The sequence below is a fragment of the Vicugna pacos genome, chromosome 18, assembly GCF_048564905.1.
Source record: "Vicugna pacos chromosome 18, VicPac4, whole genome shotgun sequence".
In the NCBI taxonomy this organism is placed as follows: domain Eukaryota; kingdom Metazoa; phylum Chordata; class Mammalia; order Artiodactyla; family Camelidae; genus Vicugna; species Vicugna pacos.
The window spans coordinates 12,284,861-12,299,660 of record NC_133004.1 but is presented as its reverse complement, the minus strand read 5'-3'; the positions used below and the strand labels follow the sequence as shown (position 1 = coordinate 12,299,660).

General features: G+C 44.6%; 1 protein-coding gene across 2 annotated transcripts in view; it reads left to right on the top strand.

Annotated features, from left to right (window-relative positions):
* The window catches only part of SHISA9 (shisa family member 9), a 265,643-nt gene that overhangs the window by 230,850 nt on the left and 19,993 nt on the right, over positions 1–14,800 (top strand). For both annotated transcript variants that reach the window (XM_072942169.1, XM_072942170.1), the window contains exon 3: positions 9,676–9,831. In XM_072942169.1, the coding sequence (XP_072798270.1) occupies positions 9,676–9,831 (156 nt within the window). The remainder of the gene's footprint in view (positions 1–9,675; positions 9,832–14,800) is intronic.

The window sequence follows — 14,800 nt, the reverse complement described above, 5'->3', positions numbered from 1 at the left end:
TGTATGTGTGGTCTCTTACCTCATAGCAAACCCATTAGAAAGCTGAGAAGACCGAGGCTCCAAAAGGCTTTATGACACACCCAAGGATGCTGTTGGGAAATGGAAGAGTCAGAATTTGAATCCAGGATGCCATCTGGATGGCATGGTCTGTGGGGAGTCTGTGAAGGCTACCTCATGGGGCACAGAGTGTGTTAGAAGCAGAGGGGATGAAGAAGGACCCTGGACAGGACCAACATGGCCTCAAGGATCAGGCGAAAATATGGTACTTCTCAAGGGTGAAAAAAGCTTTGGAAAAACGTTATGAGTCCCTCTAGTTAGTAAGTGGCGTAAGAGCTACGACTTGTCCACCAAGCAAATGCCCACTCACTGTAGACACAAATACGTAGGAGGAATAGAAGGATGGCCAAGTTGGAGAGGTCAGAGCACAGGTGGGTTCCACAAGGCAGTAGGGGATTCTCAGGACAGGGGAGCCCTTGTAAGTTCTATTCTCTGGATAAAAGAGGAAACAAAAAGGCATAGATCTGGCCAATAGTTTACTCATTTGAGTGTGAAATTTTACAAGGAAAGATACTCAAGACAGAAGAGTCTCTCTCCATAGGGGAGGCGCAATGCTGAGCCTGGTCCATGCTAAGTGTAGCCTAGCTTACTGGAGGAAATACCAATGTTGCCATTAGACATACCTGGGATCGAATCATGAAGGTTACTAGCATGCTGTGTGACTTCGGACAAGCACCTCAACCTCTCTGAGCTTCGGTTTCCTTATTTGTAAACTAGAATTGTTAACACTTAGAGAAACAGGGGTACACTTTTCACATGGTTAATGTACTTTTTTATTTGGCCTTTCTGGGTATGTGACTTTTGTCTGAGTTGGCTAGCCATCTTCTTGGGAGAGAAAGTACAGAATAAAGTGGAAAGAAAATCACTCCATGCCACTATGTGGGCCCATTTCCCCAGAGTGAGAGGTTCTGTGGCAAGATCCCGGCTCTCAGGCCATGTGGTATATGAGGGTCACTGAGGATGTCAGCTAGGCAATCCTGTAATTAGACCATACCACTTTATCCCTTTACCCTCAGTGTTTCTCTCAACTTTATCCATTATTCTCCTCCTTCATCTGGGTCTGAAGACCAAAGAGGGAAAGTTGAGCGACGCGATCTTAGTCCCTCTTCTTTCTTTCTTTCCATTCCCGCAATTCCCTAGAATAAGAATGCTCAGGACTTCTTACCTGCTTTCCTCTCTGGTCCACCCTTGCCAAAAACTCCTGTGGTCTTGCTAACCAGCTCTGGTCCTTAAGATGCTAAAGAGGAGAGAGAAAGGAATTTAGAAACAACCACCTTTCAAAGTCAATAGTGTGGCTTAAAATTTTATTATTGTCTGGCTGCAGCGTCATTTTGTGAATGCCAGAAATTGGCATTTAACTTCCTTAGAGACAGTAAAGAAGAGCCTACGGTCACAGATTCTAGGGGCAGGCTGCCTGGCCCAAAGCACGTCTCTGCCGCTTACAAGCGGTGCGACTTTGGGTAAATTACGAAACCTCTCTGTGCAAGATGGAGTTGACAGTGTCTCACAGGGATTCTTGGAATGATACGTTAGTTTGTATATGGAATAGTGCTTGGCACCTAATGACACCTGTTTAGTATGCATGTAAGTGTGTCTTCACCTTCTTTATTATTAGTCAGTATCCTCATTATCATTTTTCTTTGCGTTCCTTCTTCAACAAATCCTAATTTCTTAGCCTTACCCAGATATATGGATGCCATGGACCATGTAGTACAAAACTCACATACTCAGGAAGACAAAACAGAAGAGCACGTTAAAAATTTGAAAACTACATTGTCCTGAAGACCTGTAGTCTAGTGGATACAGTTGTTTTCCCACAGGGCTGTGGGTTAACAATTCTGATACCGCTAGACATGTGTACTGGAATTAAACAACTAAGTATATTGATGGTGGAGGATGGGAGCCAGGCATCTCATTGTTGGGGTGAGAGGTTACAAGTGAGCACAGGGAGAGGGGATGGAATGACCCACGGATTAGAGTTGGAGATGAATTCAGGTTTAGCTTTAATATAGATACAGATGGTTACATATATATATATATTTGCAGCTGTGTATATACGTACGAGTTGGTATACACACATATTTCCTGTCAGCTGAGAGGGACCAGAAGCCCTGAGCACATTTAGCACCCAGATTTTGGTTTCTAATACTATTCTCCAAGAAAAAGAACGAGGGTCCTTGAGAAAATGGCTGATACGGGGATGGGACAGGAAATAAACAATGTGAACTTAGAGTATCTGCCATTGGCAGAAAGTAAGGAAGTTCTCAAAAAACAAAAGGTGGTGGGTGGGGCTGGGGGGAATGTAAGAGCCGACTGAAAGAGCTTCAATGGCCAAACCTGGGAAAATTTGAACAAAGAACCAAATTACATAGTACTGGATTATAATCCGGAGTATAAAATACATATCCAGATGTCCACACTGATATGTGCATCAAATGATTGGATAAACAATTCAAGGGGGAAGAAGAGACAGAACTCCCATGAAGAATTCCAAATAATTTATGTAGATACTCTGTTCTCACAGAGGTGGAGCATAACATAGCTCCCCACTCCTCAGGTGTGGGTTGTATACAGTGACTTCCTTCCAAGGAGTATGGTATGGAAAGAGGGAAAAATAGAGTAACTTTATAGTGAAGAGACTTGATAAACACTGCCGCAGGCAGTGAGGAAGGTTACTATCAACAGCGACGTCATCACAGAACGCATCCTTGAGATGGTCTGATGAGAATGTCACCTTATTTGTCTGGTTGTCCTCCCCCAAACCCAACCCCATAACTCCAGTCTAGTCATGGGGGAAAAAACAAAAACATCAGACAAATTCCAAACGAGGGACATTCTACAAAATACCTGACCAAGGCTCCTCAAAACGGACAAAGTCATCAAAAAATAAGCAAAGTCTGAGAAACTTTTTGCTTCTTCTGAGATTCTCTTTGCAAGAGACATCCAAAGAAACATGATGATTAAATTTAAAGTGCTACCTGGATGAGATTCTGGAACAGAAAAAGGACATTAAGCAAAAGCTAAGGAAACCTGAATAAAGTGTGGATTTTACCTAATAGTAATATATCAGTATTGGTTCATTAACTGTAACAAGTGTGCCCTCGTAATAGGATATTTCTAATAGGATAAACTGGCTCTGGGCTACGTGGGAACTCTCTGTGCTGTCTTCGCAGTATTTCTGTAAATCTAAAATTGTTCTAAAATAAAAACAATTATTTAAAAAGATTGTCATACTTATATCATTACTTCGTAAGAGTGATAACGATGATTTCAGGAGGTAGTGCATGAATACTTCATTACCAGGTGACTGGCACGTAACATATGCTCCACAAAACAACGCTGTTTGGCCACCGTGTGCCTTTCTGTGCTCTTCTTCCTCGTGATGTGCCGTGAAGAACTTACTGTTGTTGCCTTTCCTCCAAGATGAGCCAAACGGTCTAGTTTCTGATAGTCATCTCTTTTGCACTGAGAAACCTGGAGCATCAATCGTCACCAGAGTGTTTATAACTGAGCATTTTTGCCTTAATTGACCCTGTCTGGACTGCATTCATTTCATGTCCATTTAGTACATAGTAATGGTACTTACATGGCAGTTACCTTGGTGTAAGTCTGCCAGATACTTCCATTTAGAGTAAGTGCATCTTAACTTCCCTTGAAAATGTGTGTCACATCCACGAGGCCCCTTTTCTGTCCTAGGAAGGAGAGCATGGTGTCGCCATCAACTTCTTGCTTACAGATCGAGGGTCTTGATGGAACGCAGCATCCCAGAACAGCAAGTCCTTGTTAGCTATTTCTAAGGATCAGGATGAGTTACAAAATTATAATGAGGCAGGGAAAGTTTCTTTGGTGACACTGGGTAGGAAGTACCTTCCTACAGAGGTGAGATGGGTCAGATATCTCTGGGGCTGAGGTGTGTCTAGAATAGAAACCATACTGATGGGAGCAAGACATTGCTGGACCCACTGGATTCCCTCTACGGTTGTGACTATGCAAAAGAAATCTTATATAGATAGATAGAGAGGTAGATAGAGAGTAGATAGATTATAATTATAATTATCTATATATATATAAAAAGTATATAAATTTAAGTAAATTAATTATATATGCATTATATCATTTATATATAAATTACGTATATTTATATGTAATTTCTTTTGCAGTGTATATATACTTACATATAAATATATAAAATACAAATGTATTTATATGTACAAGCACATATAAATATGTATTACATAATAGATAAAACAATATATAATTATATATGTGTGTGCATATATAAATGCAAACACATGCGTAGACATATACACATACTACATATATACATACAGTCAAATATTTACCTACCTCTCTTTGTGTTTCTTCTCTCAATTGACAAGGACAGGATTTGCAGATAACAACCCAGATCTCACCCACTCCTCTCTCTTCACTCACCCTATTGTTCTATTTTTCTTGGATGCTAACCTGAGCTTACTGCCCATCTACTCTTTAGTTTGTCCTCTATACTTGGATATATGTGTGGAAAACTCACCAAGAAACTAGGTCGCCAGGCCTGGCCCATCTTCCCGTTCTGTAAAGTGAAAATAGCATTTAAAATCCCCCATCACCAATGTCTGTGTAATAATTCTTGATTGCTGCCTTGAGACTGGATTTCAATATTTCTGAATAAGCAATGCCTGGAAGCTAGCACAAAATGGCTATCTAAAACTGCCAGAAATTTGCTGCCTGCTGTTCTGAATGTGAAAGCAGGAACGTGACCCTGGGGCAGCCTGGTCTTCTTTTGTGAGGGGTCACTTTGGTGGGCTATCTCGGTCAGACCCACTTCCATTAAGTAACTGCTTGCTTCCCCTGAGTGAGCTCAGGATTTGGGAGAAATCGTCCAAAAGCAAATGCTTTATAATGGAGTATTAAGTATTCTGTTTAATAATATGAAAGGCTATCCCAAGTGGTAAGGAACATCTCTACACATTTTCTTTTCCTTAATGAAGTGTTCAGCATTTCCCCTGGCTGGACTGGAAACAGGGTCTGAACACAGAGGGTGGGACCTGGGACTACGGGCACAAAGAGATGGGAGTGAGGGCTCACACCGGATCCTGGGTTTGGGTGGTGTCAGCTCTTTAACTAGACTGGCTGGTGTTTGGGATCTATTTCCAGGGAAAAAACAAAAAAACAACAAAAAAACATTAGAATGTTAGTTAATTAACCTGTGAATGTCTTTGGGCACTCTTTATGTGCTGTTGAGACCATTTGCTCTTTGAAAGTCTGCTGAAGCTCTGCAGAAAACCCAAGGCCAGTGCCCGCTCAGCCTTGCCGCACTCTGTGGGCCCCATGGGAGGCCAGCGGCAGCTTCCCCGGGGACCCGGACCGCAGTTGCATTCGTCAGAACCGTCCGTCGCGCGTGGCAGTCACCCCGAAGCGCACCAGCTTATTCAGAAAGAGGCTCCCCGGCTCCTTTGCTTTCTCTTCCATTTGTCCTTATGTTTCCACAATGAAGAACGACTTTCTCCATGTGGTAGATTCAAACTCGCTTGAATTCCTGGCCTCCTAGCTTCTTGATTCCAAGGCTTCCAAATAGAAACAATTCAGGCAAGAACTCTGATTGGCCCGGCCTAGATCACATGCTCACTTCTGGCCCGACCACTGTGAGATGGAGTGGTTGCGACTGGTCTCTTTTGACTCATGTGCTCACTCTGTGGCCATAGCGGTGAGTTACCGGCCTGATTTCCAGCTGCCACTCTTTCTTACATCCCTCAGTAAGAGTCTCTCTGCCACCAGAGCTCACTCCGTCCACAAACACGGTGGGTTACAAGTGCTGAGGAATTACTGTCCTCCAGAACCAGCCCTCAAACAGTGACTGATGGGAGCTGGCGAACACGCGGGGGCTCACTTGCCCAAGGGGTGATGGAATTCTGAGACACGTGCTCAACGCCATTCACCAGAATTCCAGAGTGGGATTAAACTCTGGTTCACCACAGTTGCCCTTGCTTGGCACAGCACTCTTTATCAGCTTCTCTCTCTTCCCTGTCTTGCCCCTCACCCCTTTTCTGCAGTATTTCCAGACATCACCCCAAAATAGGCTTGTACTTAGTGAATTCTTCTGGGAAAACCCAAACCAAGAGAGTTACTGTGATTAGCAGCTCATCACGTGACTCAAATGGGGCTGGAGCAGTGCCAAAAGAGGTGGTGGTTCTAAATACACAAAAATAGCAGCTGCCTATACACGCACACACACGCACACACATGCACATGCATATAATGGGGGAAAACCCAGAGAGCAGCCAACAATGAGAACTTATTCCTTCTGCATGAGCATTTGGGCACAAAACAAGTTGCCCAGTGGAAGCAGACGGACCAGTTGCTCCGGAGAGGAAGATGTCAGAGGATCTTGGGGTCCAGGCTACAGGGAGAGCTGCATTTATATGAGACAACATTTCCACCAACAGTTCACTAATCTGAGGACTCTTCCACCCCAGCTAAATCCCAGCCAGAAGGCTATCACGGCGGAAGGACACGTCTGCCTCCTCAGATGCTGGCCAGAGGCTGCGTGACTTGGCTTGTGTTTGGCGATATTCCCATGAGCCAGTTAGGCTGGTGTGATGGTCCATGCATGTGCAGTGATAAAAATACTCTCCTTATCTCTGTGTCTCAGCTGTGGTATCCCGGCTTCTTTCCACTGGAGTATATTGGTTTCTAAAGCCAAGCTTATTCCATACATGCCATGGGTTGAATTGTCTAGATGCCGTGCCTGAGAGAGGGGCTCAGGTGTATGAAACTCTGAGGGAGGGTTCTTCAGGTAAAATACACACATTCAGTCACGCATCCACCCACACACACCTCTAAAGGTTGTGAGGGAAACAAAATAGGAAAGATAAAAGAGCCATACAAGGTTGGGGGCAGTCTCAGTTTCAAATAAAGTCTACCCCAGGGGTTGTCAAGCTATGGCCCTTGGACCAAATTCAGTTGCCAGCTGTCTTTGTAAATAAAGTTTTATTGGCACACAGCCACACCTACTTGTTTACATAATGTCTATGTTTGCTTTCTTGCTACAAGGGCCGTGTCGAGTAGTTGCCAAAGAGACTGCTCCAGCCGCAAAGCCTAAACTATTAACAATCCAGCTTTTTACAGAATAAGTTTGCTGACCCCTGCTCTAAACTTATCCCAGTCCAGGGGAGCTCTGGGGCTCCCACTGCTCCATCGAGTTATCCCCACCTGTGAGGCCAGGGGCTGGGCTTTGTACCTCGGTGTCAGCTGGGCGCTGGATGCCGACCACCCCTGGTGTGGAGGGTGAGGTTGCATCAAGCAGATTAAGCCAGGCTGGTGGCTCCCCGTCAACTGAGAACAATTTTCTGGATATTGGGGGCAGCTGTGAGCTATTAGCAGCCAACACAGCAGTTGGGAAATGCGTAAACATGCTGGGGGAGGGGGATCTTTCAGGGCACCACCAGCAACTGCTGCCACATTAATCTGGCTCTCCAGACAGGCTTCATGAGGCTAGAGAGAACCCTGGTTTCCTGCCGGAAGCTGAACCGTAATGATCTCACCTGGACTCCCTGACTCCCACCTCACTCTTGCCTCTGGTCCATCCATCTCATTGCTCTCAGGGTGAAGACAGACACGCTCACCAAGTTCTACTGGGTCCTGCCAGCCTCTCCAGTCCCACTTTGTCCCACCTTCCTCTCACTCTGGTTAGAGACTGGGGACGGGGGGTGGGGGGGGCTCTTTCTGTTTGTGAGGATGCAGCGCCCCTTCCGACTCGAGGCTTTTGCCCCTGCTGTTTCCTCCGCCTGCAGCACCCTCCCCCGCACACTCCACCATCCACCGCCCTTAACCAATGTCTAGATCTCAGATCTCAGCTCAAAGTATATTTCCTTGGAGAAATCTTCCTGAACTTCTCTTCCCATGAATCTCATTCCCTCTAAGTAGCCAATATTCAGTTTGTGTATCTTTATGTATTTTGTTCAGTCTTTGCATACCACAGCACACAAAAATAGGCATAGATTTTCTTTTCTTTAAACCAAATGCTATATTATTTGCATTACTTTGACATTTGCTTTTTCCCTTTAACAATATAAACCTTAAGAAAATTCTTTAGTTTGACATGTATAGCTAACTGATTTTTTTTTTAATTTTACCCTTTTCTTTTTTTTAACCAAAGTATAGTTGATTTATAATGTCATGTTCGTTTCTGGTGTACAGCATAATGATTCAGTTATACACATGTGTACTCTTTTTCATATTCTTTTTCATTATAGGTTATTACAAGATATTGAATATAATTCCCTGTGCTCTACAGTAGGACCTTGTTGTTTATCTATTTTATGTATAGCAGTTTGTGTCTGCTAATCCCAAACTCCTAATTTATTCCTCCCCACCGTCTCCTTAGGTAACCAAAAGTTTGTTCTCTGTATCTATGATTCTATTCCTGTTTTGTATTTACAAAAGTTCATTTGTCTCATTTTTTCAGATTCCACATATAAGTGATATCATATGATATTTGTCTTTCTCAGTCTGACTTACTTCACTTAGTATGATAAAATCTAGGTGCATCCATGTTGCTGCGAATGGCATTATTTCATTCTTTTTTATAGCTGGGCAATATTCCATTGTATGTATGTGTGTGTGTATATATATACACCACATCTTTATCTACTTATCTGTTGATGGACATTTAGGTTGCCTCCAAGTCTTGGCTATTGTAAATAGTGCTGCTGTGAACATTGGGGTGCATGCACCTTTTGAATTTGAGTTTTTTCCTGAATATAATATGCCCAGAAGTGGGATTAGTTAACTGATTTTTAACTCGTTGTTTTCTAACAGCTGAATGATATCCCATTACATGTATGTGTATATTATGTACATAATAGGGATGTACAATCATCTAAGACTTCCTATTTTGGTAGGAGTTCAGATTGCAGGTGGCCAACGAGAGATATTATAAATGCCAGAATAATATTTATATACACTAGGGTGGTCTTTATTTTTCACGTTACCAACAGTGGTGCAAAGAACGTCTCTGAGGAAATAGGCTCACACGCTGCTGCTTCCATTTCTGAAGGCTCAGTCCTTCAGCAGTGGTGTTATCTGGTCAACATACACATGCACTTTATATTTCAATACACACTGCCAGATTTCTTTCTGCAAATATGATAGCAAATCGCCTGGCCACAATGCATGTTTGAGACCGCTCTGTTTCCAACATCTTTGCCAGATTGGTGTCCTTCAAACCTTTCCATTTTTGCCCAGCTCTCGGCAGAGGAGTGGCTTCTCGCTGTCCTGACTTGCGTTTCCTTGGCTGTTGCTGAAGCTGATCATCCTTTTACACGTACATTGTTTTGATAATAGACGTAGCCCCTGCAACAATAGGACCTTATATTAATTTGGTGGGGAGATGGAAACGTTTTAAGCACATCCTTTGCTCTTTACCCATCCGTCCTCGGCTGCTTCCAATGAAGACTGTACAGGGGGTAGTCGCTGGTGAACCTGCACATCCTCTGCCGCTCTCCCTCTCGGGTCCCCAAAGGGTGGGGACTTTGGGTCTTGAGGGACATGGCCGTGGGCAGGGTGGGTAGCAGGTCCTGCCCGTATGTGACCTTTTCCCTCTGTTCTCTTCGCTTCCAGACACTACCCAGATGAACAACGCAGTGCCCACCTCCCCTTTGCTCCAGCAGATGGGCCATCCACATTCCTACCCGAGCCTGGGCCAGATCTCCAACCCCTACGAACAGCAGCCGCCCGGCAAAGAGCTCAACAAGTACGCCTCCTTGAAGGCAGTCGGTAAGGGCTGTTTTGTTTCTCCTCTCTCCCCAGTACTTCTCTGTCCCTTCTAAGCTTCCTTATCTCCTTTTCTACTCCTTTTTCTATCTTTCTGGTCTCTCTCATCTGTCCGTCTATCTATCCATCCATCATCTATCTGTCTACCTCTCAAAATTTCTCTCTCTGTCTCTCATATAATCTGGGTCTCTCTATTTGGGACACAGTTCACTAGTGACCAGAACCCCTCAGCTGCTTTCTCTCAGCCCCAGATCTAATCCTCCTTTGCTGTGTGGGGTGGGGTGAGGGGGAAGGACACCCATGGGGGCTGTTTCCCAAGGAAGAGACCATGGATACTCCCTGGTCCCACTGACACCTCAGCCCCTCTGTCACTGACCATCTGCCCGAGTGAATCCTCCCAGAACCTAGACATAGGATTCAGGACCCCTGGTTCCCAAACCCCCTGCCCTTTCGGGGGTGACACTCAGCATCCCCACCATCCACCCGCTCCCTGAGAAGTCGGGGAGCCTGCACGTTCCTGTCCTGGCAGCTTCTGCTCATCCAGATGCAGACAGTTCCCGGGGCGGGCAGCCCGGAGAGCTACTGTTACCTGAGTTCTTATCGAGTGTGCGACGTTGTGTTGGTCCTTTAATAGACACTGTCTCATTTTGTCACAGCGATCCAAAGAGGAAGGCATCAATATTGTCCAGTTTTCAGATTTGGAAAGCTGAGACTCGAAGAGGCTAGTTTAACTTGCCCCAAATCAAGCAGCCTCTGGGCGACTTGAACTGAGACTTGGACTCGTGTTTTTCACTCCGAAGCCTGTGCTCCTGTTGCTGACCACCCCCACCCCCAGCCCCAGCCCCGGGAGGGTTCAGTCCATCGCCCCCCATTCGTACACGAGGGAGTGTGACAGCGACCCTGACGTGACCTAGGCTCCTGAACAAATTCCTCCTGGCTGCGTTCTGTGGGATGGAAGCCACAGCCACAACAAAGTCAAGCTCTGGGGCAGGCAGAAGACCCGCGGACCCTGTGTTTCTTTTAGTACCAGCTTCTCATCCTATTTCCTTCCCCCACTGCCAAGCTCCTCCTTGGACCTGGGATAGGAGACACAAGCTAATCAATTCCAGTATGAAGTCTTAATTACGTTACCAACTGAGGACAGAAACACAGACACAATCACGTGTCTAGGCTGCTGGAGTAACCATGGCCTATGCACTTCAGATTCATAGAACAAGCATACTGGGGCCCGGCAGAGGGCCAGGCACATAGTTGAAGCTTAGCGTGAGAACCAGAAGTCTATCTTTCGCAATTCACGTTCCCCCATCTCTTAGGACTTCCAAATGGGATCATTGGGAAAAAGGTTGAGGGGTGTTTATGTATTACGTGCTCCCTAAATCCCAAGCTTCGTAAGATCTCACACACCTGCCCCCCATTTTTCATGTTGAATTTTTACATCCAACCCAGCCATCATCTACACCCCATGACAGATTTCCTCTGTTCTGTATTGCCTGTTTCTATAGCACATCCGTCCTGAGCATGTTCAAAGAGATGCAGACATTACTAGGAAGGGATGAGGGCCGCCGCCTGGGAGAGAAAGAGTTAGGGTACCTGTGTGGATCTAACTTCGGAAGCCTTCATGCGTGCTTTGGTAACCTGCCTCCCTCTCTCAGCCTTGCATTTGGGTGATAATTAGCATCTGCCCTTACATTTGATTCTTTGGGCGTAAAAAGAATCTACCCCAGGAGGGAGGGTATAGCTCAGTGGTAGAGGGCATGCCTAGCAAGCACAGAGTCCTGGGTTCAATCCCCAGTACCTCCATTTAAATAAATAAGTAAATAAACAAACCTAATTACCTCCCCCACCCCAAACAAAAAAACAAACAGAAAAAGAATCCACCCAGACATCTTTTTTTTTTTTTTTTGAACTGGTCACATTACCAAAAACAACTCATGTCTTCAACGTACGCCTGGTGTCTCATTCCCCCTCAACACCCAGTAGCTCTTTGGATAAATCATAAATTGATATTCCAACAGAGTTCCCTATTTACACAAGGCTCCTTTGTATAGCAAAGGTCTGCCATGCATTTGGAATTAAATTTGAAGTCTGAAAGTTTCTTTGACTTTGAGTAACACTCTTTCTTCTACGACGCAGAAACTCCTTAAATGTTTGTTGAATGAATGAATGAGCTTGTCTTCGACAAGAATCAAAGAATAGCTTAGTAGGAAGGGAGCATCCTTGTATCTTCTAAAAACTCTGAGGGACCTCACCTGGGGGACCCACGCCAATCCTGGATATGGACCGTGTGCTCCTCTTCTCTGTCCTTCTTTTCTGACTGTGCCAAGAGTTCACAAGCTTTATCTGAGTCACGGATGGTCCCGTGAATCTCTAGCAAGTAGAGGTCCCGAGAGGGGCAGGCTGAGCGACTGCCTGACCCAAAGGGCTACCCAGGAGTCCAGAGTCTGCCTGCCCAAATGACATGCAAATCCCATAATAAACATTCTTCCAAGGGTTCTTTGTTAAGATATAATGTGACCATGGTGTGAATGAGGAAATGCATTTCATTATCAAAATCATCACCACCCAGGAGAGAAGCTGTTTAAAAAGTGGTCTGCTGTTGAAAGCACGGCGTTCTCTGAGAACCAGACTCATTTTTTAAAACTCTCAGTTCAGCAAATAAGGGGAGGCTTGGACAGCCTTTAGGGTTAACTGCCAAGTTCTAAACTTCTTCTGAAAAATAAATTTCTCTTGGAAATTTAATATTCAGAACATCCGGTGGCTTTGAGCCGGTCACCACAACCCTCTGACCTAAGCTGCTTCGTGTGAAAAATGAGGAAGCTGAATTCTATAGCTTCCAAGCTCCATTTTAATTTTACAAATTAGAAAATTAAATAATTCTACTCATCCTTGTTATTAGAATGCTTGTGGGCCATTAAGTATGTCCCATTCATTCACTACCAACTCTGGGGAGAAATGGGTGGGAACTGGTTGTTCTTAAGAAAAATTCTGCCCCCGAAAAGCCTTCATGTCTATTTTATTTTTAATTTAATTTTACTTTACCTTATTTTATTTTATTTATTATTGTTTGCTTGTGGAAATCCTACTCATTCATGTCTAAAGAGAACTCTTCTCTCTCTATAATTTAGGGATTTGGGAACATCTGGTCACATATAGCATGTGGCTACAGAATGACCTCTGTTCCCAAGGAGTTCACTGTCCAGTTGTTGGTAAAAGATTAACACGCACTAGGGAAATGTAAGGAGCTAAAACCACGTGGTCCTCTGTACAAGAAGGAGTGATGGAGTTGGATCATTTTTTGTTCAGTTCATTCATTCATTCTCCAAACATTTAATCTGGCGTCCCTTGACTGTAAGGTCCCCCTGAGGCAGGAACCAAGTCTGTCTGTATCCCCAGCTCCTATCGCTTTGAAGGGAACCCAGTAAGTCCCCCCCATACATATGGGCAAAACCAGTGAACAATAATACCATGTGGCAGGCGCTGCTCACATCAGGCCAGGAGCAGGAGGGGACTAGCAGGATGCTGGACTGGAGAACAGCCTCAGCAGTGGGTCAGGACTGAGTTCAAGATTTGTTTCACATGTTTATTGCAGAAATTACTTAACCGCCTCACGGCTCAGTTTCCCCATGTGTACAGTGGAGATAATAAAAACACACAACAACGGTTTCTTGGGAAGATTCAGCGATGTAGTGCAGGGAACACGCTTAACCCAGTGCAGAGTCAGCCTTCCGTCCATCCTGCCACGTATGAGAGTCTCCAGGCAGAGTCGTTTGCTGGTCATATTTTTCCTCGAATCTCCAAACACACCGGTCCCTTGATTAACATGCAATTGGTAGATTTCATTTTGAAGGAAATACAGAGTTGTGTCCATACCCTTCGCTCCAGTTTGATGGGGAAGACGTGCATGAAGGCTAACTCATTTTAGGAATCTGATGAAACAAACAAGCAAGCAGACAACAAGTGACTTCTCTGAGCTGTGCTTAGGGCCGGCACCTCTTCACTCTCCCCATCGATAGCCTGGACAAAGAAGGCCCATGTGCCCAGACCGATGACTCCTAAAATCCATCAAAGAAAGGGTCAGTTTTACTCAACTAACACTTCTTACTAAAGTCAGAAATGTGGGGTTAAACATTTTAGAAATATTTTCTACTAAGGAAAGTTGAGACGTGTGTCTTGTTCTAGACTCAGCCAAACTATAGCCTGAAAATCCAGTTAAGCACACACATCCTCTGGCCTGAGCCACTGGTGTGATGGGTGGTTACAATGTGAGAGCCCACGTTATGGCTCCTCTCCGGTAAATGTTTCCAAGACAGTGGTGAAGATATCCCTAAGGGCCATCTGATGGTTCAGAGATGGGTGACTCCTGCTTCCACAGCTGGCAAAAGACCACTTTTTTTTTATTTTATTAATTCTTGATGGCATTGTAAAGGAAAAATCACTTGCACATTGGCTTTTGGCTTCTATTGGCCTCACGTCAAGAGGTTTTTTTCCCTCCAGGTATCTGAGAGTTTAAATTCTTGGCTGCCTAAGGGTCCTGACCACGTGCCCTTCAGATGCTTCGGCGCAACTTATGCTGCCCAGGGAGATCAAGAGAGGAGGCACCAGTATTACTGATAAAACGCTACGGTGCCTTTGTTTGTAGTTCGAAATTTTCATAAGAAAATCTTTTCTGTTGCTGTTTGACAGTGGACGGACTATTTTTGCTAGCACTGTGTTCCATTTTCCAACAGCGCCTCTTACCACCACGGCAGCAATGCACTTAGACGTGGCAAGAATTCCTTTTTCACTCTTTCTGGAGGAATCACATGCGAAAAGGCTACATGATGCATAAGCCCTTCCGCCACTGTGAATTAACCGCTGCTAGTTTTTTGTTTGTTGGTTTGTTTTTTAAGTTATGGAAGAAAGGGAGCTAGTATCATTGAACTCACTCTCAAACAGCACACCTCTGAGGGAGGTATCAGGCCCAATGTTTTGC